The sequence below is a fragment of the Eptatretus burgeri genome, chromosome 2, assembly GCF_056783735.1.
Source record: "Eptatretus burgeri isolate ZD-2024b chromosome 2, Ebu_testis_v1, whole genome shotgun sequence".
NCBI classification, from domain to species: Eukaryota; Metazoa; Chordata; class Myxini; order Myxiniformes; family Myxinidae; genus Eptatretus; species Eptatretus burgeri.
In genome coordinates this window covers 30,059,795-30,086,800 of record NC_140962.1, presented here as the reverse complement: position 1 = coordinate 30,086,800, position 27,006 = coordinate 30,059,795, and the positions used below count along the sequence as shown (strand labels likewise).

General features: G+C 42.5%; 1 protein-coding gene across 1 annotated transcript in view; it reads left to right on the top strand.

Annotated features, from left to right (window-relative positions):
• The window catches only part of LOC147031710 (keratin, type II cytoskeletal cochleal-like), a 32,897-nt gene extending 6,296 nt beyond the window's left edge, over positions 1 to 26,601 (top strand). Inside the window, exons 4-8 of the mRNA XM_085849870.1 lie at positions 18,030 to 18,125; positions 18,228 to 18,395; positions 22,440 to 22,565; positions 24,328 to 24,548; positions 26,258 to 26,601. Coding sequence (XP_085705996.1) covers positions 18,030 to 18,125; positions 18,228 to 18,395; positions 22,440 to 22,565; positions 24,328 to 24,548; positions 26,258 to 26,288 — 642 coding nt within the window. The 3' untranslated portion in view covers positions 26,289 to 26,601. The remainder of the gene's footprint in view (positions 1 to 18,029; positions 18,126 to 18,227; positions 18,396 to 22,439; positions 22,566 to 24,327; positions 24,549 to 26,257) is intronic.
• The last annotated feature ends 405 nt before the right edge of the window (positions 26,602 to 27,006 follow it).

Sequence of the window (27,006 nt, the reverse complement as noted above, 5' to 3'; positions counted from 1 at the left end):
TCTGGTACTGAGAGTGCTGTGAAGTGTGGTGGTACCGCCTCTGACTTATTTCCAGTTGTTACTGGAGTTCGTCAGGGATGTGTACTTGCCCCCACACTTTTCAGCACTTGTATGGACTGGATTTTTGGGAGGATGTCGGAGAGATCAAGTTGCGGTGCATCGTTTGGGAATGTCAAGATCTCGGACCTTGATTTTGCAGATGATGCAGTCATCTTTGCGGAGACTTTAGACATCCTCTTGGGGGCCCTCGAGGTGCTGAATGAGGAGTCGGAGCCGTTGGGATTACGGATTTCTTGGGTCAAAACAAAGATCCAGGCTTTCGGTGACATCTTGGATGCTGCTGTCCTGTCTGTGTCTGTTTGTGGTGAGGATGTTGAGGTCGTGAATAGATTCACTTACCTTGGCAGTGATATTCATGTCTCCGCAGGTTGTGAGCCGGAGGTCAATAGACGTCTGGGTCGGGCCTGGGGAGTCATGGATTCACTGGATCATGGGGTGTGGCGCTGCCGGTACCTGTGCGGGAGGACGAAAGTCCGAGTCTTCAGGTCCTTGGTACTTCCAGTCTTGCTCTATGGGTGCGAGACTTGGACTTTGACCAAGGATCTGAGACGGAGACTTAATTCCTTTGGTACCAGGTCTCTTCGGAGAATCCTTGGCTATCGCTGGTCGGATTTTGTGTCCAACGAGCGGTTGCTGAGAGAGACTCGGATGAGATTTGTTACCTGCATAGTCCGTGAGCGTCAGCTGCGGCTGTATGGACATGTGGCTCGTTTTCCTGACGCTGATCCTGCTCACCAGATTCTCTCAGCGAGGGAGTCTCATGAGTGGAGGAGGCCAGTGGGCCGACCACGTGCCTCATGGTTTCAGCAGGTTGACCATCATCTCAAGGAGATGGGGATGGGCCTGGCATCTGCCTGGGGGATGGCCAGACGGAGGCCCCTGGAGTACCGGCGGAAAGTGGACGCAGCGACGCGCTGTTCTGGCACATGCTCCCATACCTTACCTGACCTGATGTACTAAATGGAAGGATGTATTAAATGGAAGGGTGTACTAAATGGAAGGATGTACTAAATGAAAGGATGTACTAAATGGAAGGATGTATTAAATGGAAGGGTGTACTAAATGGAAGGATGTATTAAATGGAAGGATGTACTAAATGAAAGGTTGTTGATTGCAAATGAAAGGTCTAAATGGTCGAGTTACCCTCACCGGAGAGGGAATTGCATTTGGGTCCGTTTCTTTTTTGGCCCCAAAAAAAATTTTTGGACAAGTATTTTGATCTCCTCCGTGTGTGTGTGTGTGTGTGTGTGTGTGTGTGTGTGTGTGTGTGTGTGTGTGTGTGTGTGTGTGTGTGTGTGTGTGTGTGTGTGTGTGCGTGCGTGCGTGCGTGCGTGCGTATGTGTCTGTTTGTCTGCCTGTGCACTCACCTCCAGCCCAAACTGCTCAACCGATCGTTCTGAAATTTTCAGAGATTAAAGTCACTGACCCTGCGACGGTCCCGCATTGAAGATTCATAAAATTCGGTCGACCAAAAAGGTCTACATGGCCAATAGGCCAGTTTCAGCCAGCTTTTCTAAAATCCTTAAATTTCATCCGATTGACTTGAAATTTGAACATGATTTGCACATAAGGTCATTGAATTCATCCACCCATTACTTTTGAGGTTATCTTAAATCAAAAGGTCAATATAGGTCATAAGATCAACCCAAAATATGCCGTATTTTTTAATTATTTATAAAATTGTCAATTTTCATCCGATTAACTTGAAATTTGAAGACCATTTGCGTAGGAGGTCGCTGAACTCAACCACCTATTAGTTTTCAGGTCAACATCGACCAAAACGTCAACATAGGCCAAATTTCTAAACTCCTCAATTTTCATCTGATTGACTTGAAATTTGAAGAGCATTTGCAGATCAGGTTATCAAATTCAACCACCTATTAGTTTTGAAGTAAACATAGGCTAAAAGGTCAACATAGATCAAAAGGTCAACATAGGCCAATTTTCTAAAATCCTCAATTTTAATCCAATTAACATGAAATTTGAAGAGCATTTGCATTTCAGGTCACCAAATTAATCACCTACTCGTTTTGAGGTAAACTTAGGCCAAAAGGTCGACAAAGGCCAATTTGGACCAAATTTTCTAAAATCCTCAATTTTTATCCGATTGAGTTGAAATTTGAATATAATTTTCATGTCAGGTCGCTGAATTAAAACACCTATTAATTCTGATGTAAACATAGGCCAAAAGGTCAAAATAGACGAAAAGACCAATTTGAGCCAAATTTTCTAAATCCTCAATTTTCATCCGATTGAGTTGAAATTTGAAAATAATATACATATCAGATCAATGAATTCAACGACCGATTATTTTTGTGGTTACCATAGGTGAAATGGTCAACATAGACACAAAAGGTCAACATAGACCAAATTTCTAAAATCCTCAATTTTAATCCAATTAACTTGAAATTTGAAGAGCATTTGCATATCAGGTCACTCTATTCAACCACCTATTAATTTTGAGGTCAACATAGACCAAAAGGTCAACATAGACCAAATTTCTAATATCCTCAATTTTAATCCAATGAACTTGAAATTTGAAGAGAATTTGCATATCAGGTCACTCTATTCAACCACCTATTAATTTTGAGGTCAACATGGACCAAAAGGTCAACATAGGCCAAATTTCTAAAATCCTCAATTTTCATCTGATTGATTTGATATTTGAAGAGCATTTGCAGATCAGGTTAACAGATTCAACCACCTATTAATTTTGAAGTAAACATATGCAAAAAGGTTAACAAAGACCAAAAAGTCAACATAGGCCAATTTTCTAAACTCCTCAATTTTAATCCAATTAACATGAAATTTGAAGAACATTTGCATATCAGGTCACCGATTTAATCACCTACTCGTTTTGAGGTAAACGTAGGCCAAAAGGTCGACATAGGCCAATTTGGGCAAAATTTTCTAAAATCCTCAATTTCATCCGATTGAGTTGAAATATGAAAATAATTTTCATGTCAGGTTGCTGAATTAAAACACCTATTAATTTTGAGGTAAACATCAGCCAAAAGGTCAAAATAGGCAAAAAGACCAATTTGGGCCAAATTTTCTAAATCCTCAATTTTCATCCGATTGAGTTGAAATTTGAAAATAATATACATATCAGATCATTGAAGTCAACGACCTATTATTTTTGTGGTTACCATAAGCGAAATGGTCAACATAGACACAAGAGGTCAACATAGACCAAATTTTTAAAATCCTCAATTTTAATCCAATTAACTTGAAATTTGAAGAGAATTTGCATATCAGGTCACTATTCAACCACCTATTAATTTTGAAGTAAACATAAGCCAAAAGGTAAAAAAAAATAGGCCAAAAGACCAATTTGGGCCAAATTTTCTAAAATCCTCAATTTTCATCCGATTGACTTGAAATTTGAGGAGCATTTTCATGTCAGGTTGCTGAATTCAATGACCAATTAATTTTTAAGGTCAAAAGGTCAACACAGACCTGATTTCTAAACTTGATAGAGAGAGTCAATAACTAAATATATCACTGTATCTCAAAAAAGATGTGGACGAGTTATGACAAAACAAGGTAGATGAGTTGAATAGATGACAAGAAAAGCGGATGGGATTTTGGTTCAGATCCATTCCATCAGTGGGATACAAAACATGAACTGTTCCACCTGGCAGAGGTGTGCGCTCGACCGAGTGCCATTCTACTTTATGCTGTTTTACCAAGTTGTTACTCCATGAGTGATTTTTCATTTGTTTGTTTGTCTATCTGTCTGTTTGTTTGCTCCCCTCCCCGAAGGAAAGGGTACTCGTGACCGATGACATCATTTGGGCCCGTTTGTTTGTTTGTTCCCCTTGCCGAAGGAGAGGGTATTGCATTTGGGTCCATTTGTTGGGTCGCCGAAATAGGTGACCCTTATTGTCAGTAATTGTCTGTTTGTTTGGATGTTTGTTCGTTTGTCATCAGCATAATTGGTAGTAAACGTGGGCCGATTTTTACCAAACTCGGGTGGTAGGTACATCTTATGACCTAGTGCTTTGGAAATTGTGATGGTTGCTCGGGACGCTTTAGTTCCCTTGCAACAACCGAAAAACCTTCAAAATCATTACCGTTCACGCGAAATCAATTCCGAAAGCCATTATGCCACGTAGGGTTATGAAATTTGGCATGAATGATCTGCAGGTGTTGCTCTATCAAATATGTTCCGTTTTTTGTGATATATGGAATACTTTACCGGCAGTGCCCCCTACAATTAGGGTATGCGTGAAAATTGGCGAAAATTGAAGGCCCCCTAGCGACCAGGTGAGTGCATCGATACGAATGAAACTTTGCAGGTTCATGGTACTCAATGAGTACTACAACTTTGCCTCACGACATATTGACCGATTTCGCTTAGGTCAGGGGTCAAATGTCAATTAGTACAAAAATCGATAATATGCGAGAGCTGGCAGTGCCTTCGCGCCAAATGCTACTCCTCCTAGGGTTATGGTCGGATGGTCATGAAAATTCACACTAATCGTCTGGAATACATTGTGCACAAACAATCAAGCCGGATTTTCGATTTAGATCTTTGTTCATGCACAGCACCCCCTCGAACTTTGGGGATTTCCGATTTCAAACCGCATTTTCGGTACTTTTCAATCAAATGGATCCCGAGTAGTTATCAGTGGATGGAACTGGATGAGATTTAGATATGCATAATCTTAAGGTGATTCCCTATCCGCTATATGACATCCATTTTTCTCTATATCTTATAGTTTCCATGCTCGGTGACCCATCGCTGCCTACCGGCTTGTTTGTCTGTCTGTCTGTCTGTTTCTTTGTCTGCACAGAACTTTCATATTTTTCTCCGCAATTGCTTGTCGGATTGAGACGAAGTTTTCACCATTGGTGCGACTACTCATGTAAAATGTTTTAATGATAATTATGACATCATAGGTCACGTGTTGTGGCAGCCATGTTGGAAAAACAGAAAAAAGTTTGGACCTCTGTAGCTCTGAAACCACACCAAGGAAAAAATTGATGCGAACTCCTCATAGCAAGTACTCCTCATGGGAGGAGAAGGAGATGAGGACCATACTCTGTGCAGAGCGTTGGTGCTGCCTAAGCAGTCTCCTTGTCTATTGGGCACAATCCTGGATGGGTCGCCACTCCGACAGTATACCAGCATGCTGGCACTCATTTTGCTGACCTCGGAAGGATGACAGGCTGAGTTAACCTCATGGGGAATGAGTGTGATATTTATGACATCATAATTGCAAATGTAAAACGCTGCATCCGATCAGTATGAAAATTTTTGATGGTCATCCAGGGAAAAAATGGTCCACAAAATTTTTTTGATGATGTCATCGGTCACGTGATTCGGCAGCCATGTTTTTGTTTTTTTCAAACCATCAAAAATCTTCTCTGAAATGGCTGAACAGATTGAGGCAAAACTTTACACGTATGACCACCGATCCATGAAGAACAAAAGGTTTACACATATGATCTCATAGGTCACTTGGTTTGGCAGCCATGTTGAATTTAGCCTAAAACATATAAAAAAATCTTCTACAGAACAGCTGGGCAGATTGAGGGGAAACTTCACATAAATATTCCCAAGGCAAGTGTGTACAAGGTTGTTCAGGCATAATTGATGTCACATGGTTTGGCAGCCATATAGGATTTAAGGAAAATATTTTATAATGCTTTCTCTGGAACCATTTAATCAATCAACATGAAACTTCACAATTGTGGTCCAGTAGTGATGGAGAAATACATGTTTTAAATTTCAACTTGATTGGACGCATGGTCTGGCAGCCATAATTTTTTTCATATTTTGATGTGGGTTTTTTTTTAATGAGGCTCACTTGGCTGTGCCTGGATGGGCTTGAGGGGAGAGGAGTAGCAGCTGAAATGTAAATCCAATCCAGGTTCCTCCTGATGACTTCATCTTTTCTTTCTGCTTGTTTTGGGTTCCTTTTGATTCCTCCAAAGCAGAACTGTACCTATTTGGTCTTCCATTTGATCTGAATTGAATTAATTTTAATCCCATTCTAAATTCAATTGAATAATCATAAAAAACGTCATGGGTCAGGGTTAGGTGTCCGATTAAAGCAGGGTTGCATCAAAGCGGGACGTCTTGGTAACCATTCATCACTGCCAGCAGTTATAAAGTGGCAGTTCTAATATGTCTCTTATTAATTACATAACACACCAGTACAGAAATGTGACACAAAACTGCACAAATACCACACAACATACCCACACGTCACAAAACAAGTCCTGGCATGGGTCTGCAATCTCTGATTGCTCTTTTTTTGTTGTAAATGTGTAAATGCCAAAGGTCTGAAAAGTTGTCGAACTGAAAAAAAAAATGGTCCAAATGGTCAAAAGGGTCTTAAAAGGTTGAAGGGGGTCTAAAGAGTGTAATTTAAGTCCAAAGCATTGGAATTATCTGAAGGGGGTCTAAAGGGTCCTAAAATGTCTAAATGGGGTCTAAAGGTCAAACTTGTCTACAGAGTATTAAAATGTCTGAAATGTAAATAGTCCATTTGCCGTTATTATGTGTTCCATTGTCAACCTTGTTGATGTGGAAAGTGTATGGTTTTATGATTGTTTTGGATTAACATGGGTCCATTAATAAAATTCAGGTTGGTTGCCAGGGTGGCTACCTTGGGGAACTCCTGTAATTTGCATAAATTCAAGATGGCCGCTACAGGTCAGACGATGGGGCTAAGTTTTTAATCGGTCAACATATAATCCTGTGTAATACCTCTTTTCCATATGATTTTGACATGAGGAATTCAATTTTGGGGTTATTTTTTACGTTCAGGAATAAATACAGGTTCACATGAAATGTCCATGACTATTTTCTGCTGAAAATTATGCAACGCCAATGCAAAAGTGAAGTCATGAGTGGTTCACAACAGTATGTTGATAATCAGAAAGCATACACATTGTCATGTCATCATATTGGACATCTTAGGAACAGAGGACATAGAGCCAAGTAGACAACTTGCATATTGTTCATTCCCATTCATTGTACTCGTCCCCTTCCGTATTCTCATCGCTTTCCAGTTCTGCTTCAACACTCCCTTCTTCCACTTCACTTTCACTGTCCTCCACAGTCCTGTGTGGGTTGAAGCACTTGTTACTGCAACCACAAGTGCAGTATAGCGTGCAGGAGATCTTTGCATGGTGCCAAATGCAACTTGCAGTACTGCAGGCCTTCCCCTCTGCTTTGCATCCACACCGCACAACATCCATGAGGTCCAAAGGGGCTGGAGGAGTAGCAGAGTTGCTGGCACTGGGATTCCATCTCTGATGTCCCATCCATATTTTGTAATGTCAAGTTCAGGTGGGGCCTGCTGATCAGCTGATTTTGCAAGTACTCTCTGTAGATATGCACGCAAAATATGTAGGAAGAGATTGATCTCAGTTGGAGTAATGCCATGAGCTTGAGGGGCTTTCCAGACTTCCTTGTGTACATATAGTACCTCATCTCATTCATCGTGGTACCTGGCTGACCATACAGGGCACAGAAGAATGTCCGCCCTGCTTCCATGAGCTGTTCATGGCTTGCGTTCAGCTCGCCAAGTGCAGAGTACAAACCAGGGAAGTTGCCAGCTCTCAGTGTCTTCAGGGCTGACACTTTGCCCTTGCTGTATGGGTATGACGTGGTATCTGAGCCAGTGATGTAGTGCATTCCCAAAAGCTGCAGACACTTGGGGCCAAGCTGGTCACAGGTGGTGTTGATATCCCAAATTGCTCCATCCCACCTTTCCATCTGCACTGTGGCCTAGATGTTGCGCTGGTAAACCCAGTAAACCATCAATACAAAAACATCAGTGTCATCAGAGAGGATACGTATCACTCTTGCATTACATTCAGCAGCCATGAGCAGGTGTGAGATCATTGTAATGTCTGCTTCATCATGGTTGAACGCACAATGGCTACGGCTCTCCACAGTAACTCCTTCACTAAAGTTATAGGTACTCAAAACCTTGGACAGCTGCAACTTGTTCTGCTTGTTTTTCAGGATGGCGTCTCGACTAGGCAGTGGTGTGTTTATTGTGAGGTCATAGTTGATGGAACCAATGCCAGCATGCCTCACTCATTCATGGTCCTTTGCAGAAACATCATAATATTTGTCAAAGACCAAGATCTTCTGACCAGCAATGGTAGACAGCCTTGTCTTGATGGACTCAACTAAGACCGACACAGTTCCCCTGAAAGGCCAGACAATATGATAGAGAAGTTGGCTCCCATCAACAATAGTAACATCTGTTTGCAGAAGCTGTTGTGCCTGAACACAGAGTTTGTGTGCCAGTGGTGCTTTGTTGCCTTTCCTTAAGCACCCATATTCATCAATCAGTGAGGGGGTACTGCGCAGAGCTCAAACTGGAAGATAGGTCCTAGCTCCATTTGTCTTTGCTGTCCAATAGTCAGCAGTCTGAGGAAGATGGTTTCTAGATCAAAGATCGTCTTGTCCCCAATTTTCACTCCTTTTTGTAAGTGCTTCATTGTCTTGATGGGGCACGAGATGGTTGCAGGAATCTACCTGGAAGGGATGCATGGAACTCTGCAACCATTTTCTGACCTATAACCACGGAATCCTCAACATTCACTTCAGCTTCTCTGGGAGCAATTCGACCATTGGGAATCTTGTACAGATGTGGTGAGTGATTCTCAAGAGGATGAGACACATTCGACAATTCAAGTAAAATCCGGCACCTATCATCTGCATCAAGTTCTCTCCTCTTCTTCCCCTCCTCCTTGTGACGTGGTCCGATTCTTGTGTCCTTTTCTCTCACTTGGTCTTCATTGTCCTTGTTTGAGGAGTCAGGGTAGATGTGCTCCATTGTATCTGAGATGTAGGCAGTGACAGGAAAGGAATCGATCCACTCTGCTACCATCTCTGGAGAAAGAGTCATACCCTTGAGGCCACCCTTGCCAATTCTAATAGCCGTTTGTTCACCGAACTGATCAGAGCTCACACCATTCCAAATGCCTTCCTGGTGACGACACACAAAAGCACCTGATATGAGTTCTGACTTGGCATCTGGTGGCAGCAGATAGCGCATCTCCAGAAGGTGATGGGTGATCTAACGGGAATAGTGATGGTGACCAGCAACAAAGAAGTTGAATTAGTTAGTAACAAACAAAACAATGAATTAGCAACTCGCATTAATGTCGTATGTGAGCGTCCAGTTGTCAGAATAGTGACCTTGTTGTCATTCAAAATGTATCTCACACGGCAAACAATTGCCAGGAACTCGAACATTGACCTCAAATTTACTTCTAATCACAAAAATAAGGTTAAATATCGATTCCTCGTGACAAAATTATATGGAAAAGATGTCTCATGTGTAATTTCAAGTTCATTACCTAAAAAGTTATATTTTCAGCCCGGTCGATGACGGCCATCTTGTATTTGCGCAAAAATATCACATTTCCCCATGGTTGCCATCCGGGCAACCAAGCTTAATTTTGTCTATGCATGCCTGTGAACAAGAAACCACCATAAAACCATACACTTTCGAGGACAACAAGGTTACTTCTCTGGCAAATGGACTAAAGCTCTAAAGGGTAGAAAGGAATGGAAGGGCCTTTGGGGTTGTAAAGGGTCTTGAAGAGGATCTAAGGGTCTTAGAGTTCTCAGGGTTCTAAAGGGTGTAACATGGTCTATGGAGTCTTTGTTGTCTGAATAGGTCTTAGGGTCTTAGAGGTCTATGGTCTTAGGTTCTTAATGGTCTTTGAGGGCCGTTTGAGGTCGATGGTCTTCGGTTGAGAGGGTGGGGTTGGGTCTAAATCGGTCTATGGGTCTTAGAGGTCTGCAAAGTCTTATAGATCTAGTAGTTCGAAAGGGTTTAACAGGGTCTCTAGGGTCTTAGTGATCTAAATAGGTCTTAAGAGTTCTCAGGGTGTATTGGGTCGTCAGGGTCTATTGGGTTCTCAGGGTCTTTTGAGTCTTCTGGGTCCTCTGGGTCTTAAAGGTCTTGGGGTTGTAAAGGGTTAAAAGAATTTTCGGGGTCTTTATGGGTCTCAGGTTCTTAACGGTCGAATACAATTCATACACACAATCACATTCTGTGTGGACAAACAAAGAAACAAACAAACTGACTCAAAAGCAATACCCTCTCGTGTGGCGAGGGTAAAAAAGAGAACTTGGGTTGTTATGGTTTCAAATGACGACCATTCACGAAGTAAAATGGGCTATCTACTTAACATGGACACAAGTTCACGTACGCTTTGACCTCATCTGCTTTTCATACATTCCATACCACAATCTTCCAATACTCCCCTAACTCCCACCCAAGTTTTAACTTTCCTCCTACCATTCCGAATAATAGGCCTCATCCATTTCTTTTTCAATTGCGGTTAAAAAAATCTTCTCCTCCTTCATTTGTATTTCCCAACATATGTACATAACTCCTACTGGCAAATTAATAATAGGCAAACATGCAATTTGTTTGACGTTTTGAACCATGGTCATCTTAAACAGCTTTGACCTTAAACAGCTTTGAGTGCAATTATATTTCTTCATGCATAACGAGCTATTTCATGAAATGTAACCTGAGTAATCACCATTTGCAACCAGAAGTCGATCAAAAGGAAGTCCATTGAATGATTTCTCTGACTCTCCAAAAAATCCCATATATATATATATATATATATATATATATATATATATATATATATATATATATGCTGATGACTACACCCTCTGCTGTGACATCCCTCATCCTTCACATTAGCAAGCAGGAGCCTCTTCCCTCTCTCTTCAAACCTTGACAAAATCACAAGCTGCTCAAACACTTGGAATATGTATTTCAATCCTGACAAATCTCACACTCTCACTATCCCTCTCTCTCGCTCTCCGAACAAAACTCTCCAGGTACTTTCTTAACAATCCTCTTGATGAAGTTTCGTCGCTCAAACTCCTGGGTCTCACCATCAGCCATGATCTTTTTTGGGCAAACCGCATGTCTAAGATGGCCTCCAAAGCTAGTCGCCAACTGAGCATCCTCCATCATGCAAAGTCCTTCCTTGGCAGTACTGAACTCCTGTCCACCTGCAAGGCTTTCATCCACAGTTTTATGAAGTACTGCTTTCCCCTCTTGTTTGGCGCCTGATTTCACCTTGCTCAGCTTGACGCCGTGGAAACCAAGGCCTTCAAGATCATTAGAATACCCCGTGATGAAGCTGAATCTATGGGGCTATCTGTCTTCTCGCTGCTCATTTCTTGTCTTGCACCCTCTGCTCTTTCCAGGCTTTGCCACCACCACCCCCCCCGACACCCCCACTCCCCACCTCGCAGGTTGCTCCAGGGTGCACACGGTCCATCACCAACACCAAACCCCTTCTGGTGAAACTCCCAAAATCCAGAATCGAGGCTCACAACTAATTTGTTCCTCTCTTTTCCCACCTGTGGAACAACTTCCACATTCTCTTCAATCTCATTCTTCCCTCCAGATGTTCATGACAGCTCTTCACCACCATCTCAGATCATTTCCCATTCAAAACCATAATCTTTTGTATCCCTGCTAACCATACCCCCCCCCTTCCTACCTCCCCTCCAAATAAATGAGTTATTATTTTTTTCCTTCCTGGGAGTTTCTGTAGCCATCTTGTCCACCCCATGCATCCTCCAGTATGCCTCATTTCTTTCCACACCATTATTTGTCCAAGATGCCCTCAATTATGTCCTTCAAACCTGCTGTTGGTGTTTCCCCCCCCTACACCTCGTCGTTACCCGCATCCCTTGTTTGTCCATCTCGATATGTTTTCTCCCTCAGCCCTGCTGTTGGAATTTCTCCCTTCCACTGCTGTTCCTTTTGTTATGTTGAGTCTGAATCCATTCTGTGTTCCAGCTCTTCGATGAGCCTTGACTATGTATACAAAAAAAGGCCATCAAGCAGAGCCAAGTGTGATGCCAGGGCACGAGCCCAGAAGGGAGAGCAGAACTCAATCAACTTACAGATGAAGGTCTTGTTGGTGGGTTGGAGTTCAAGTGTGCCAAGAAAGATCTTTGCACAACGAAAGTTGTCCAGTTGCCGACTGGCTTTGGAGGCCAACATTGGAATGTGGTTTGCCCAAGAAAAATCATGGCTGATTATGAAACTCAGGAGTTTGAGTGACTGAACTTCCTCAATATGTTTATTAAGAAAGTAGATGGGAGGGTTTACCAGATGGTCCCTTCAGAGAGAGAGAGAGAGAGAGAGAGAGAGAGAGAGAGAGAGAGAGAGAGAGAGAGAGAGAGAGAGAGAGAGAGAGAGAGAGAGATAGTCAGAGTGTGAGATTTTTCACGATTGAAAGACATATTCCAAGTGTTTGACCATCTTGTGATTTTGTCAAGTTGTGAAGAGAGGAAAGAAACTGCAGCCTGCCTGTCTGAATGATCAGGGATGTCATGGCAGAGATTAGATTCATCAGAAAATAGATAAAAGGGATTTTCCAGAGTCAAAGAGATCATTGATGAAGATCAGGAATAGGGCTGGACCCAGAACATGGCCTTGGGACACTCCAGCCTTGACAGTGAGAGGAGATGAAAGGACTCCATTAAATGCCACATGTTGGCCACGAGAGTAGCAGTCAGTAAGCTATGTGTACAGTTGGCCTTGTGTGCCATAAGTAGAGAGTTTGGAGAGTAAGGCAGGATGCCAGACTGGCAAATTCACGAGATACAATTTATCCAGAGAGATGACCCTGATCTCATGTCTGATATTGCAGACCTCCATCCATTGTTGGGTGAGTCAACGCAACATGTCCAATGTAAAGTGACCTGGTCGGAATCAAAACTGGTGATCTGAGATGAGGTTGTTGGAGAAAATGAAGGATTTCATATCAAGTCTGATGATGGATTCCATGACCTTGCTGATTGGAAGCAAGCTGATAGGTCTGTTGTTAAGGGGATCGGTTTTTGCACCTCTTTATTTAATGCAATGATGTTGGCTAAAAAGACAGAGTGAGGAAGCGCAAGTGCAGTGAAGCAGGTTTGTGGACATGTGAACTGATGCCGTCTGGTACGGTAGCAAAATCAGATTTGAGGGTTGACAGAAACTTCTCCACATTCTCAGGTGCAAAAGACAGAGTCCAGGAGCAGTTGGGTATGACTGGGAAGGGCAGGTACAGGGATCAAGGGGTTGGGGACACACGTTTAGGAAGCAAACACAGAATTGAGGAATTCAGCCTTCTCACGAGAGGAGTCGGCTGTGGTGCCATTTGAAGTGAGGGAAGGGATGGAAGGGAAGCATACACGAGAGACACACTTGACAAGGTGCCGGCAGGTTTGCAAGGAGGGCCACAAGTTTGAAAGTTCATTCTTGAGGTTGAACAGATGTTTCTGGGCTCTTCAGGGAGTACACACCCACTTATTTCAGGTTTTTTGGGAATGCACTGAGATAGCCTTTGGTCAGGTTTGCCTTCCAGGAAGAGAAGGAAAGTTGTTTCAGAGCAACTGCCTCACCGCAGGATTCAGTGTACCTTGGGAGGGAACAAGAATAGGATAACTGAAGACAAGATGGGATGAATTTGTGCATAAGAGAGATCAGGTTTCTGTGGAAGAATTCCCAGGTTGAGTTAATATCAGGGGCGGTAGATATGTGGGAGGCCAGTCCTGAAGAGAAAGAGCTGCCTGCAATCCCTGCAAATCTGCACGACTGAACTGCCAGACTCGCCAGCGCTGAGGCAGTTCTTTGAGAATAGCCAGAGAGATGTTGACTTTTACCAATTGGAGCAGAGTAAGAGCAGGAGACATTTGCGTGAAAGTTAGACATCATTTTGGGAGGATTAGCCATTGAGAGAAATCCGGGTGGGAAAATTCACTCAGTCAGTTCCATGCAGTCACAGAAGTCCTTTGCTGAACTGCCATGCCTGCCTGGTGAGAGGTACCAACACCCAGCCAAGTTGCATGGTGACAATTGAATGTTAAAAAAAAAAATATATATATATATATATATATATATATATATATATATATATATATATATATATATATATATATACCATGTCGAGGCTCATGTTAAAGCAAACACACAGAACATACTGTTTAACAAGGCAGGAGACAAGAGAGGTGGGGGAGAGGAGCACAAAATAGTGGGGAACAGAGAAACAAGAGATCTGTGGAAGGGAGAGGGATGGGGCGGAGTACACAAGGTAAACAAGATGGTACGACAGGGACTTTCAGGAATGAAAACAGATAATTTGAAGGAGGTGGGTTTGGGGTGGAAAAGATCAAGATTTTGGATGATGGAAGATATGAGATGGTGGTGAGCAGCTGTTTTGAAGACCTGGAAGGAAGAATTGGATTGAGGAGAGTGTGGGATTTTGTTCCAGAGGCAGGAAAAAAAGAGGAATGAAAGAGTGAAGGTGAGCAGTGATTCTTGGTTTTGGTAGTTTTACCAGAAGGCGGTTGCTGGCAGACCTTGAGCACCCTGTGGAAATATAGGAGGGACAGAGCACAGACAGAGAAAGGGAGGGGGCAAGGCCAGAGTGGATGCGGTAAAAGACAAAAATACCACTGACCTGCCTGCAGTAGGAGAGTGGGAGACCCAAAGACTCAACCTCATCGTGGGAGATACCAATGATCCTAAATGCCTTGGTTTCCAGAGCATGAAGCCAAGCAGGGTGTGAGGCAGGAGCAGCAGCCCAAAGGGGAGAGCAGTTCTCAATCAAACTGCGGATGAAAGCTTCGTATGTGGTCAGGAGCTCAGGTGTGCCAACGAAGGACTTTGCACGACAGAGGATGCCCAGTCAGCAACTGCCTTTGGAGGCCAGTTTGGAAATGTGACTTTCCCAGGAAAGATCATGGCAGATAGTGAGGCCCAAAACCTTGAATAAAAGGATTTCTTCAAGGGGATTGTTGAGAAATAAGGAAAGTGAATCATTTTAATACGTTTTCAAAAAGCCTTTAAAGGAAGAAGGAAGAAGCGTTTCCTTCATTGACGATATTGAGAAAATGTTAGAAGAAAAATAAAGATGTCTATCGGAAGTGCATGTGAGAGGCAGAATACGGTCGTGTTTTGGAGTGAAAGATTTTTGAGGGTTTTACAGTTTTTTTTAACCTTGGGGAATAGGATAATTTTGAAAAAAAGCAGAAAGGAAAATTTTTTTGAAAGAAACAAAAAAGAGAAACGGAAGGACAAACAACCTGAAAACCGAGACGATTAGCACTTGGCTATCCGAGAAGGCCGAGGCTACTCGATAAAACGAATTCAACAATATCGACAACAAGGTACAACTTGTCACACCAGTGCGGGCCCGGAGGTGCGTGCCCGTACGTGCGTGGCCGTACGTAATTGTGACGTCATATCAAACGAAGAAGAAGAGTTGTGACGACAATCGTGCAAAAAAAGAAGAAGAAGAAGAATTGTGACGTCATCCGTGAAGTCATAGCACCGTGTTCTGTCATTGGTTGGCAAATAAATGGCCGTAACTTGGGAACCGCTTGTCCGATTAATATCAAACCTTGAAAAGGCATATCTGCAGGACCCCAGCAATATACCTGGCAAGTTTCAAGTAGATCAGACCAGAGGTTGTCGAGAAACAGCGGTCACAGACACACATACACACACACACACACACACACACACACACACACACACACACACACACACACAGATTGCTGGAATTATAGATAGAAAATTTTTCGATGAAATTATGAACAGCACAGGGCCGAAAATATAACAGAAAAACACGACAAATCCAGTTCAAAAACTTAACTTTGATTGAGGTGGAAGGAGAAGGAAGTGTTTTGCCATCACTTCCTTGTTTCTTTACTTATTTACCATTATTTGAGTGTCAGTATATCTGTCCAGCCCATAACTCTTTAACCATTTGAGCTTTTGTCATCAAATTTTCAAGAAACCTTTATTATAAGAACATGGAGAACACTATTTAACAAAATGTACATTATTTTTTTTTTTAGCTGCTGTTTTTGACAAGTTTAAGTTGAGTACAAAGCGGAGGTGGATGGGCTTTGCATTTTGAGATGCTTTCTAGTTCAGTTCTGTTTTCGATTTGAATCACTGTGATGTCATCACTCATAAGGTAATCTTTCGTGAGATATTTATTGTTAAAGAGCAGGTTTTGGGTCGCTGATGACTTCTCGTGATTCGAAGGTTGTAATCACATTAATAATCGTTGGGCAATTATTTTCTTACATTTGAAACTCAAACTATGCTAAAATAAACTTTTAAGTCAAAACTTTTGTGAGTGATCGAAAAACAGACCGGAATTTACCGAAGATGCTATGACGTCACATTCTCCGAAAACTTCGTGAACATTTGGAAACAGCGTGTGAACAATGGCGAGATGCGAATCAGAGAGCGATTTCAGCGGCGATGAAATTGAGTGTTTTCATTCCGATATTGCCGAGGACGAGTCGGAGGATGATGGGAATTTATACTATGGAGTTTCTGGCCCTGAGCCATATAAATTTGAGCCACTAGCAAGTGCCAGAAAACGGCCTATTTCGTGTACAAGTGGCAGCACTGACTGCCCGGCAGTTCACACTGACAGACTCCACCAGACAAATTGGTTTGTAGATTTTCATTTTCTTGTTCGATGCATAAAATAACGTAAAGTTTGATTCGTCTGTGACTTGATATAATAATTTTTAACCCTCGAGTCACTCAAGAGTCAGAAATAGAATGAATCAATAATGGACCCAAATATATTATCCACCGTAGCCTTGGCATTGAAGTCTTTCTGACAGCTGAGCTTGACCCCAGCGAAAGTGAACAGTTAGAACAACCCCAACTTTCAAGAGACTGTTGTGGCATATAAATACCAAAACATGTTTAGCCTCATTGGGAAATATTCTACCAAATTTAGAAAAAAAAGTGGAAAATTGATCAATTTTTTACAATTGAAATGAAATAGCCCAATTTGCTGATGCTGTTAAAAAAAAGTTATTTAATCAATAATAAGTTGATTTGTCGAGAAATTTTTTCATGCTTGTGTTTTTCAGAAAGTTTATTTCTGTGTTTTTCCATGTACTCTTTAAGAATACATTTCAAGGTTTTTCTCACTTAAACTCAACAATTGATTCTGTGACAGAGCAGTATCTAGAGAACTTGTCAACCAACAACTCATATTCACAGAGTGGTGATCAGATGTGTTTATGCCTTCGTAATCCTCGGCTGTGAAATGGTCACCACAAATGACAAGTCCATCCAAAGGGTCCTCTTTACCCGTTTTCTTTGGGGGAAAATTCGCCCGTTTTGTTTGTACAAATCTTATCCACTGCCGGAGAATGTTTGATTCCTTCGGGACTCGGTGGGAGCAATTACCGCTTTTCCAGCCATTTTCGCAAAACATGACGACTCACATATGAGGCATGATGTAAAAATATCCAAATAACTTTGTTCTACAATAATTCAAAATAAAAAAGGATAATATAGACAGTTGCAAGCTCAAAAAAGCGAAAGAACGGCCCGCTGAACTGGACACTTCTTCAATGAGCGAGTGAGCGTCCGCTTTGTTTTGGAGAACGTGACGTCACCATCCATATATGGGCACGCGGCTGTTTTTTTTCAACAGCCTCGAGAAATTTCATTAATTTTCCCAATAGTTAGGCAACCACAATAGTTTGCATCGAACTATTTAATGCACATATAATCGTACTGATAAATTTTCAGAACATGTTTGGTGACCCGCAACCTGCTCTTTAACACAGGAGGTTTATGTTAGCCTTTAGCATTATTTTAGTCACACTGAAGAAGCATTTGTTGCGACTCACACTCAATTCTGGAATAAAGAGGTCACGGTGCTCATTTAAACAACACAAACATGTATTTAAAATTATAATATCAGTAATTGACCAATTGGAGCAATTTTATAGTCTGAAGCCATTATCCAGTTCCTTTTAGATGACATAAACACAGCCATTTCACGCTGTGGATGATCATATCCTGCTTGAAACTCATTATCTACTTCAAAATAAAGTATGGTTTTGTGAATATATCTTTTCATATCTTGACTCTTGTGCATATACTGTATACATATATTGTCTTCAGGCTGTGGACGAATCTCACATATCCAAGGTGGCGATGGAGACCAGATTGAACGAACTCAATTCTCAGTTGGAGTTCCTGAGACATCTCTTTAATGCAGTAGGGGTTTTGTTTCACCACATGTACATAGTTTTACGATAACTTACTGTTCCACATATGATGTGGAAAATGGCAAGTGACGGTGTGAGTGCGTTAATGTAGGAGCGACATGAGATGGAGCAACGTGTGCAGGACATGACTGTGACGCTTGAGCTGGAAGATACTGGTTTCAACTTTAACTTGGAGTCGTTAGTTGATGAAGTGAGGGCAAATTACGGACTCATCGCGTCGAGAAGTCGTCAGGAGGTGGAATGCTGGTACAAAAGTAAAGTGAGTTTGGTTACAGAACATGCTTATCTTTGTGCATGTTAAAGTCATTTCAGCACATGCAAGCTTTCTAATGCCAATCAGTATACCTGATTGCACAAGTTCCAAATGTATGCTGCGTTTATGGGTTTCAACATCATTTCGAAAAAGAATTGATAAATGTTTAAAAATGAAAGTTGCATTTCATTTTGAAGTGAACAAGCTTTGGATAAATGCTTTTGGCATTTCTGAATGAATATTGAATTGTTCGTTTTCAAATCAAACAAAACAGGTTCATGACAATTAGACCTCTCCATTCCATTCCATTGGGGACCATACTCTGTACAGTGCATGATCAGTGCTGCCTAACCAGACTCCTTGGCTATTTGACACAATCCTGGAAGGGTCACCACTCCAACGCAGGATGCTCAAATGGCTCAATCATCCCAGCAAGCTGGTATTCATTTTTCCGAGCTCAGAAAATTGAGGGGCTGAGTCAACCTCACCTGGTATTAATTCAACAGCTGAGTGGGATGTTAAGTCAGGACCCTAGGATCCCAAGCCCACCACCCTAACCATTAAGCCAACAACAGGTATAATTAGACTTCCGTCCTCCTTCGAACCCTACCACTTACAGTGGCAAAATATAGTTGTCATCTACATGTACGTAGTTATGCATCATATATCTTCTTTTCTCGTTTGGCTGAGCAGAAGCTATCATCACAGTTTTAGTTAAGAGTCAACTAGACAATCCAATGCCCTGCTGGAGAGAGAGTTTACCTCCAAGATGTCACCTGAAACTTGTGTCTGGAACAGGATGTTATGATGTGCTCCATGCTTTGGCCAAGGTTTCTGTAGTTGCAGCTTGGCAAGGTTTTGTGGCACCAATTATGCATCTGGCAGCCACATCGGCTTGTCCATTCCTTATCCTGTTGAGGGTTGTCCACATGCTCCTTAGGAAAATTGAACATCACAGCAGTTTCTCCTGTAAATGTAAATATTAAATCTTTGCAACATGTAGGTGGCCGCTTATGATGTCAGCAGTCGAGAAACTAAACGGTATTTCAACCTGAAAACATTGTGGATGCAGCAACAGTTCTCACTTCCCTACTCTTCCATCTCATTAACATCATTCCACTTCTTCCCGTTACCCCCAGTGCAGATACTTTCATCACTGCTTTTGGTGAAATTAAACCCATCATTCGATACTGACTTGAAGCTTGAATGCATAACATCATTGCTTGTAAATCGTTTACTTTCCAGTTATGCCCTTGAGTGTCAATGTTGTTGGCCACTCCCCCTTGTTTATTACAACCCATAGAAAATGTACTCAAACTGATGATGGTCCCAGATTACCTCCATGTTTTTGTTTTTCCATACATTGCATCTTTACTTACAAACTCGGTGTTTTTGAAGGACGTTTCAATTGTTAAGCTCAAAATCAGATTGAAAAAAACTTTGAAACCATTTTTTTAGCTTGCCTGTTCAAAGAACAGAGAGCTACAGTGATACCCCCGGCGTGAGCGTGAAAATGTTAAAGTTTTTGGTGCAGGTTATTTAGAAGCTTGCCATTCATTAATATGTGGACTAGGATGCTGATATTTGGCATGGAGGTTCCTTTGGGGTATATTGTTGATGTAGTGAAGTTGACATGAAAAAATAATTTCAAATGTTTTAAATTTTTGACCTGTTTTGAACTTAACTTTTTTTGTAGCACATCAACGTTAAAGTTTTTGGTGCAAGTTATTTAGAAGCTTGCCATTCTTTTAATATGTGGACTAGGATGCTGATATTTGGCATGGAGTTTCCTTTGGGGTATATTATTGATGAAGTGAAGTTGAAATTAACAAATGATTTTTAAAAAAATTTAAAATTTCAACCTAAGATGGTTTCAAAGCCACCCAATGCTCGCCTGTTTATACGAGACGCTTGCCATTCATTTAATATGTGTACTAGTTTGCTGATTACAATATACAAATATAAATATATTGCTTTAAAATTATTTGGATCACACTTCGCTGCAATGCTTTATAAAAAAATATTAGTAGACTAGTCTTTTAAAAACGATAAATGTATAAACAGGCGAGCATTGGGTGGCTTTGACACCAACTCTGGTTTCACACACAGTAGAAGGAAAATAAATACTTTTAAAATGTCTTCAGTGGTCATTTGACTTGCATCACTTTTCGCTCATGTTTGTCTGCGTGGTGTACCATCCACCCAATGATGATGACTCTCAAACACACCTCGAATTCTGTAAATATGGATCAACTCATAACAATCTACTGTATCCCAACCATGTTCCTCATCTGTGGTGACTTGCCTCCATTCCAGCTGACTGGGTGTCAGTCACTTCGGCAACAACCACCCATGGCATTGCAGCTAAGACCTTATGCGACTGTAGGACTGACCCAATCTATAAACTTCCAACACAAATTTCTGGAGCTGCTACGACCTCCCTCCAGGACTTGGTGATGATTAACTTTCTACGCAATCTCTCCTCTTCCTCTTCTACCCCTCTTGGTGCTCACATTTTTGGGTCAAAGCCAATATCTCACTGGCTCTTGTTATGGAATGAGCTAAACACTGCAGAGACTTGCTGGTTGCATAGGCTAACAGGCTGGGACTGCAACCTGCACTCTCAAAAAGAGTGGGCTACCATCTCCATAGCATCCGATATTTATTCCAACTGGAAATACTTCCACAAATGCCAACTATCACTCATGCACAAGATTATCCCATCCCTTCTGTGGATATCCTATCCATCCTCTCGGCCCTGGTAAACTGAATCTTGTAGTGAGGCAGTTGTGGTCACGCAGCTTTACTCAACTTGGAAGGTGAACCCAGCTGAGGGTGACTTTAAGTTACTCTTGAAGGCTCGCATTGTGTGTCCATCCTTCAGCAAGCCAGAAAACATCTTTCTCCTCTCAAGACTGAACTCTCCAGACAGACTCCTTCTTCAAAGTTCTGTTGGTGCCATGTCTAGTCTCGTCCATCTTTAGTGTATGTACCCCCACCCCTCCATCCCATTTGTCACCTTAAACAACCTCACATCAGGCTCAAGAGTGACAAAACAGAATGTCACAACTCAATGTTTACCTCCCAATCTCATGTTCTCAACCAATCCAGCTCCATCCTAACTTAACACAGCCTTCTTGTCTCGGTGTCCTTCACAAACAAAAATAATAAGTTGTGTCCAGCCTGAACTCTTCATCTGTGGCAAGCCTAGATAGCATCAGTACCCATGCTCTGAAAGCCTGCTGCTGCTCTTGTTTATAATTTGCCTGCTCTCTTCAGTCTGTCCATTTGTAGAACTCTCTTTCTGAGGTCATTCAATTCCACCCTTTCCTCCAGGACTTCATATAGGCAGTTCATTACCATCTCATAAATATATCCACTCACAATCTTTTCTACCCACATTAACCTTACCTAACCCAACCCTCTGACTTACAGGCTACTGTGTTTGCTCTCCTCCTCTCTTTCCTCTTGTCTTGTTTGTTCTTTCCCTCGCTTGTTTTGTCCAAATGTGGCTCCACTGCCCCAATATCAGTGCATTACTTTATTTATCCTGTGTCACCTTGCTCTACCATGAGCTTAGTTCTTGCTTAGAGCATCCGCTAAGTTTCTGGGAGGTCAGTGGTTCGATTTAGACTCTGGCTGAGTCATACCAAAGACTTTAAAAAGTTATGTGTTGCTCCTTGCTTGATGCACAGCACTTAAAAGGATAGAGCACTATCAAACCCCATCGGTTGGCATCCATGGGGAAGAGGAAATTCCTCCTTAGTTTCCCAGCTGAGTACAGAAAAAAGAGATGTTATAAAAAAAAGGTGGCGCCACCTGTGCAGAATGCTCTGGGAAAAGATGTCACTTCCCCCAAGCTCAGTTGCTGCACTGGTCTGAAGTCAACTCAGATGTTGTCTCATGTATTTGTTTTCGTTTGTGTATGCAATTTGTGTTCCAGCTCTTCCATGAGCCTAAGATCCTGTAGAAAAACTGGTTTTAATGTTTTTTGAAAATATTCCACATTGGATAATGACAGATGATCAACTATTGTCTTTTTGTATTTAGATCACTGACATGAATGAATCAACTGAACGAAACTGCCGCGAACTCCGCAATGCAAAGAGTGAAATCGAGGAGCTTCGCCATCGCGTACAGCGTTTTAGGTGTGAGATGGACACCCTGCAGAGGCAGGTAAGCAAGCCGGTGACCAACAAGGCAAAGCGTCGAGGTTGGGACGATGTGCTTAGAATCGCATCAAATTCACTAGAACAACGCTCCGTACAGCACATACCTCCCTGCGCCAGGTTGTCCGGTTTGCGTCTTGTATCCCACTGATAGGCTGGACCTGAACTCGGACCTGAACCAAAACTGAATCAATCCTTCCTTGTCGCACACCCAACCTATCCGCCAGGTTTCGTCCGATCCCCTCGATAACGTTTTGAGATATTGTGCTACATATAGTTTTTGGGCCGATGTCTCAATACTGAAGAATCACTAAACTAAATAAAAAAAATTCTTGTGTCTGGATCCAGATCTTCACCGAAAAACAAATCAATTCTATCAGTGACACACCCAACATGTCCACCAAGTTTTGTCCAAATCCGTCCGTGACGTTTTGAGATATCCTGCTCACAGGCAGACAAGCAGGAGTGAATACAAAACCTCTGTCCACCTTTGGTCGCGGAGGTAATTACTACATCAGAAGACTTTAAAATCATTACTCAAAATATATGATTGATTAAAATGAGGAACATAAAAAGGGATGTCTACTGAAAATTAACCTTCAAAGTTTGTTATCCATTGTCTCAGTCTATGAGCTTTGTATACGAGCCTGCAGTTTGGTCGAGTGTTTAAGGGCGAGTTTCTTTCCTCACTTTCTGGTGTGGGTTTTATTCCCAAGGCTGCTTGGGAATAAAATTGGGCTGCTGCTGATGAACATGCGAAACACCCTTCAACATAAGTAGAGGGCAACCTTTGTACTGCTGTGGACTGGAATAGGCTGGTTAATGAGTTAAGTAAATGGAATCATTTTCTTTGTTTTAATCTCACACTTGTCTCAAACCTGTCTCGTCTCGGTTTGAATCCCGTCCCAGCTATAAACCCAGCTATGAATCCCGGCAGGGTGATTCATCAACGTGTGTGCCGTCCTTCGGATGGACGTTAAACTGAGGGTCCTATCTGCCGGCATTATTCGGCGGACGTTACAGATCCCACGGTGTTCTTTGCGAAGAGGAGGTGAGATATCGCTTGCGCCATGGTTAAATTCCAACTTCCTGCCATAAGTACTGCTGGGAAGGCAATGGCAAACCATCCAGTATAACCCTTTGCCAAGAAACTGCTTCGGCAGCACCGACGCTCTCTAACAGAGTATGGTACATTAGAACCCAAATCTACTTATCTATAGCTTCGGTCTATGAAGATCTTATACCGAGCCTCTTAAATGTGTTTAGATGCAGGATTGGGTTTGAAGAGCCAATTCTGGGTGGGCCACTTACAAGCATTTATGTATTTTAATCCCTTACGAGCAGCAAACTTGGCAGGAATCTTGTGTCATTTGCAAGACCTAGGCCAAGGAGACTTTGGGTGCTTTCCTCACCACGTTTGGGCACTTCCCATTATTCTTACATTTGGACAGCAACTGCAAAATGACGAATACTTACAAGGATAACCTCTCACTGCATAAGTGTAAACCAAACTGGCCTTCCGGGGATCGTCATCTCACTTGTTCTGCCTCTGCTTAGCCAAATGGAGCAATATAAATGCACCTTTTGAGATGTAATGGAAGCACATCTGATGCCAGAGCAGAAAGGTTTTGGTCATATCATGTCAGGGTTAAGTTTTAGGATTGTATGATTTAAAAACAACAAAAACCCAACCCAGACATTTCAGTTTATGTCTTATTGTGCCAACAGAAAGAAAGAGTATTAAAAAGATGTTCTCATTGTGTTGGCAGCGAAAACAGATGGAAAGTGCCATTCAGGAGGCAGAGGAGCGTGGACAGGCATCGGTTCGGGAAGGGAAGTCCGCCATTACTACGTTGGAGGATGAGTTGGCAAAGGCTAAGAACGATATGGCTCGGCATGTGCGTGACTACCAGGAGCTCATGAACATCAAGCTGGCGCTGGACGTAGAGATCGCCACGTACAGAAAGCTCCTCGAGGGGGAAGAGAATAGGTACTTCATCGTTTCTGCTTGAAGGTGCCTCGCGCCATCGTCCTGATTCCCTTCTGCTCACCTAAAATGGCGTTGACAAATAAAGCACCACTTGTTACTCTCCAAACTTTTGGGATTAAATAGTTTCCATCAGGTCGTTGTCTAAAATATCAATTTTTTTGGACGGGCTCACTTTGCAGTTCACCTTCTTGCATGTAACTTTGTAATTGCCCCACGGATATATGTATTATCAGAGAGTGAGGGTGGTAACACACTCTATGAAGTGATGGTGCAGAAAAAATAATGACAGTCTCACCCGCCATTTACAAAACTAAAGTTGGAGTATCGACTCTTGAAAAGTCGCTTGGGCTACATATGGGAGCCTACCTGGTCTATTCAGCTGATTGTCCAGGCAGGGATCACTTTTCAGTACCCTAGAGTCTAGACCATGGCAAAAGCCAAAAACCAAGATCGCTCACAACCGGCAAATCTTCTCATTCATCATCATCATCATCATCATCATCATCATCATCATCATCATCAGACTGTGTATTTCTGTGCTACCTCTCTTAAAGGCAATAACATCGAGGACCATCCCGACATCCTTTTACTTTTTTTCGAAAAAAAAAGTTTTTATTACTTTATAAATGCATTTGCTTGGATAAATAATTGCAATGTCTTTGTCTCCCTAAAGCGATACAGGTTGTCATTATTCATCAAGTCGAATGAAAACAGTAAAAATTTATAGTTGACAAAAAGCTGAACTTACTAGTCAGGAAAGCCAAAGTTTCATCAAGTATCCCACTTGCCTTGGTCACAGCAGATGTTGGAGTGAAGATGCTTGAGAATTGCCACGTGACCTCTGCCGCTTGTAGGGTGAGTTGGTCTGGGGACCAATCCGGGCACCACTTGACTTGCAGACGGCGTGGAAGAGATGTTATAGCCTTGTCCCACGTATGTGACAGATGAAAGCACAAACTGCCATTTTTGTTGAGAGATGGTGATTTGATACTATTTGATTCGGCGTGGTCGCGGCGTGGTCGCAGCATGGTCGTGGCGTGGTCGCGGCGTGGTCGCGGCGTGGTCGCGGCGTGGTCGCGGCATGGTCGCGACGTGGTCGCGGCGTGGTCGCGGCGTGGTCGCGGCGTGGTCGCGGCGTGGTCGCAGCGTGGTCGCGGCGTGGTCGCGGCGTGGTCGCAGTGTGGCTTCAATAATAACAATCAAGTGGTCATCTTCAACAAAGAAAAAAAAGTGGTTTTACTGGAGGTGTAAAGAAATCCATTTGAATCACCATCTCTCAACAAAAAGGGCAGTTTGTGCTTTCATTTGTCACGGACATGGGGCAAGGCCACAACATCTCGTCCACGCCTTCTGCAACAGTCAAGTGATGCTCGGATTGGTCCCCAGACCAACTCATCCAACCACCGGCAGATGTGAAGTGGAGATTCTCAAGCTTTCTCTCAATTGTCAATCTCTTTTTCACTTCAACATCTGCCGCGACCAAGACAAATGGATACTCGTTGAAGCGTGAGCTTTACTGACCAGTAAGTCCAGCTTTTTTTCCAATTATAAACTTTTACTCTGTTTGTCTCCCTGTTTTCCTTTGACCCTTTGCCAGTCTGTGAACCTGCTGCTCTCTAGCCCATTTAACTCCTCCACGAGCCGAGATTTCTGTTGACCACAAAACAAAAACAATGTGTAAATCATGTTTGTTGTTGCCGTTTTTCCAGGATGGTTCGTGTCTCGCAGTTCTCCTGCTGACCTGCCGCAAAGAAAACCGTGTACAAGGAAAATGGAGACAATTGTGAAATTTACTTTGTATAACTTGAATTAGCAAGACTAAGTAACAATGTCTTAGCTCATCTTGTCTCCCATGTGCTGATGTTCCACAATTTCCATACCGTTTCCCCAACAACAATTCCTACAAAGTGGCCAGGTGACTTTCTGACCATCTTGCGGGCACTCGTATAGAGACATGGAGGCAGGGTAGCTCAATCGGGGTGTACCTGCCTTTCAAATTGTGTCTCATGTGAGAATGATTTAGTCCACATTGGTGCAAGATCCGAGAATTGGAAAAGCTGATTGATGACTAGGCTGGTTGTGCCCTGGGAAGAGATAACGATGTCATATTCTTTGTGTGCAAGACATTTCATAATGCTCTCGGAGGGATTTTGTTGTGAAAGTCGAGCGACTTATTTGCCTTGCAAGTAATTGTTTTGCAGCACCTATTTCTCTTGTTCATGCTAATTGTAGCATTGGTGCTTAGCCAACCAAAATATATTATGATGCCACTCGCAGAGACCTGTGGAACATTACCGCAACGTCAAATTTGACTTCAAGTCCTCAATCCCCCAGCCCAAACCCCAAGTGCTCCACCTCCCCCTTCCAACCCTAAGGCTTCAATGCCCACCACACTCCAAGTCTTAAACCCCTCCCCCCACACCATCACAACTACTCAACCCCCCCCCACCCACAAAGC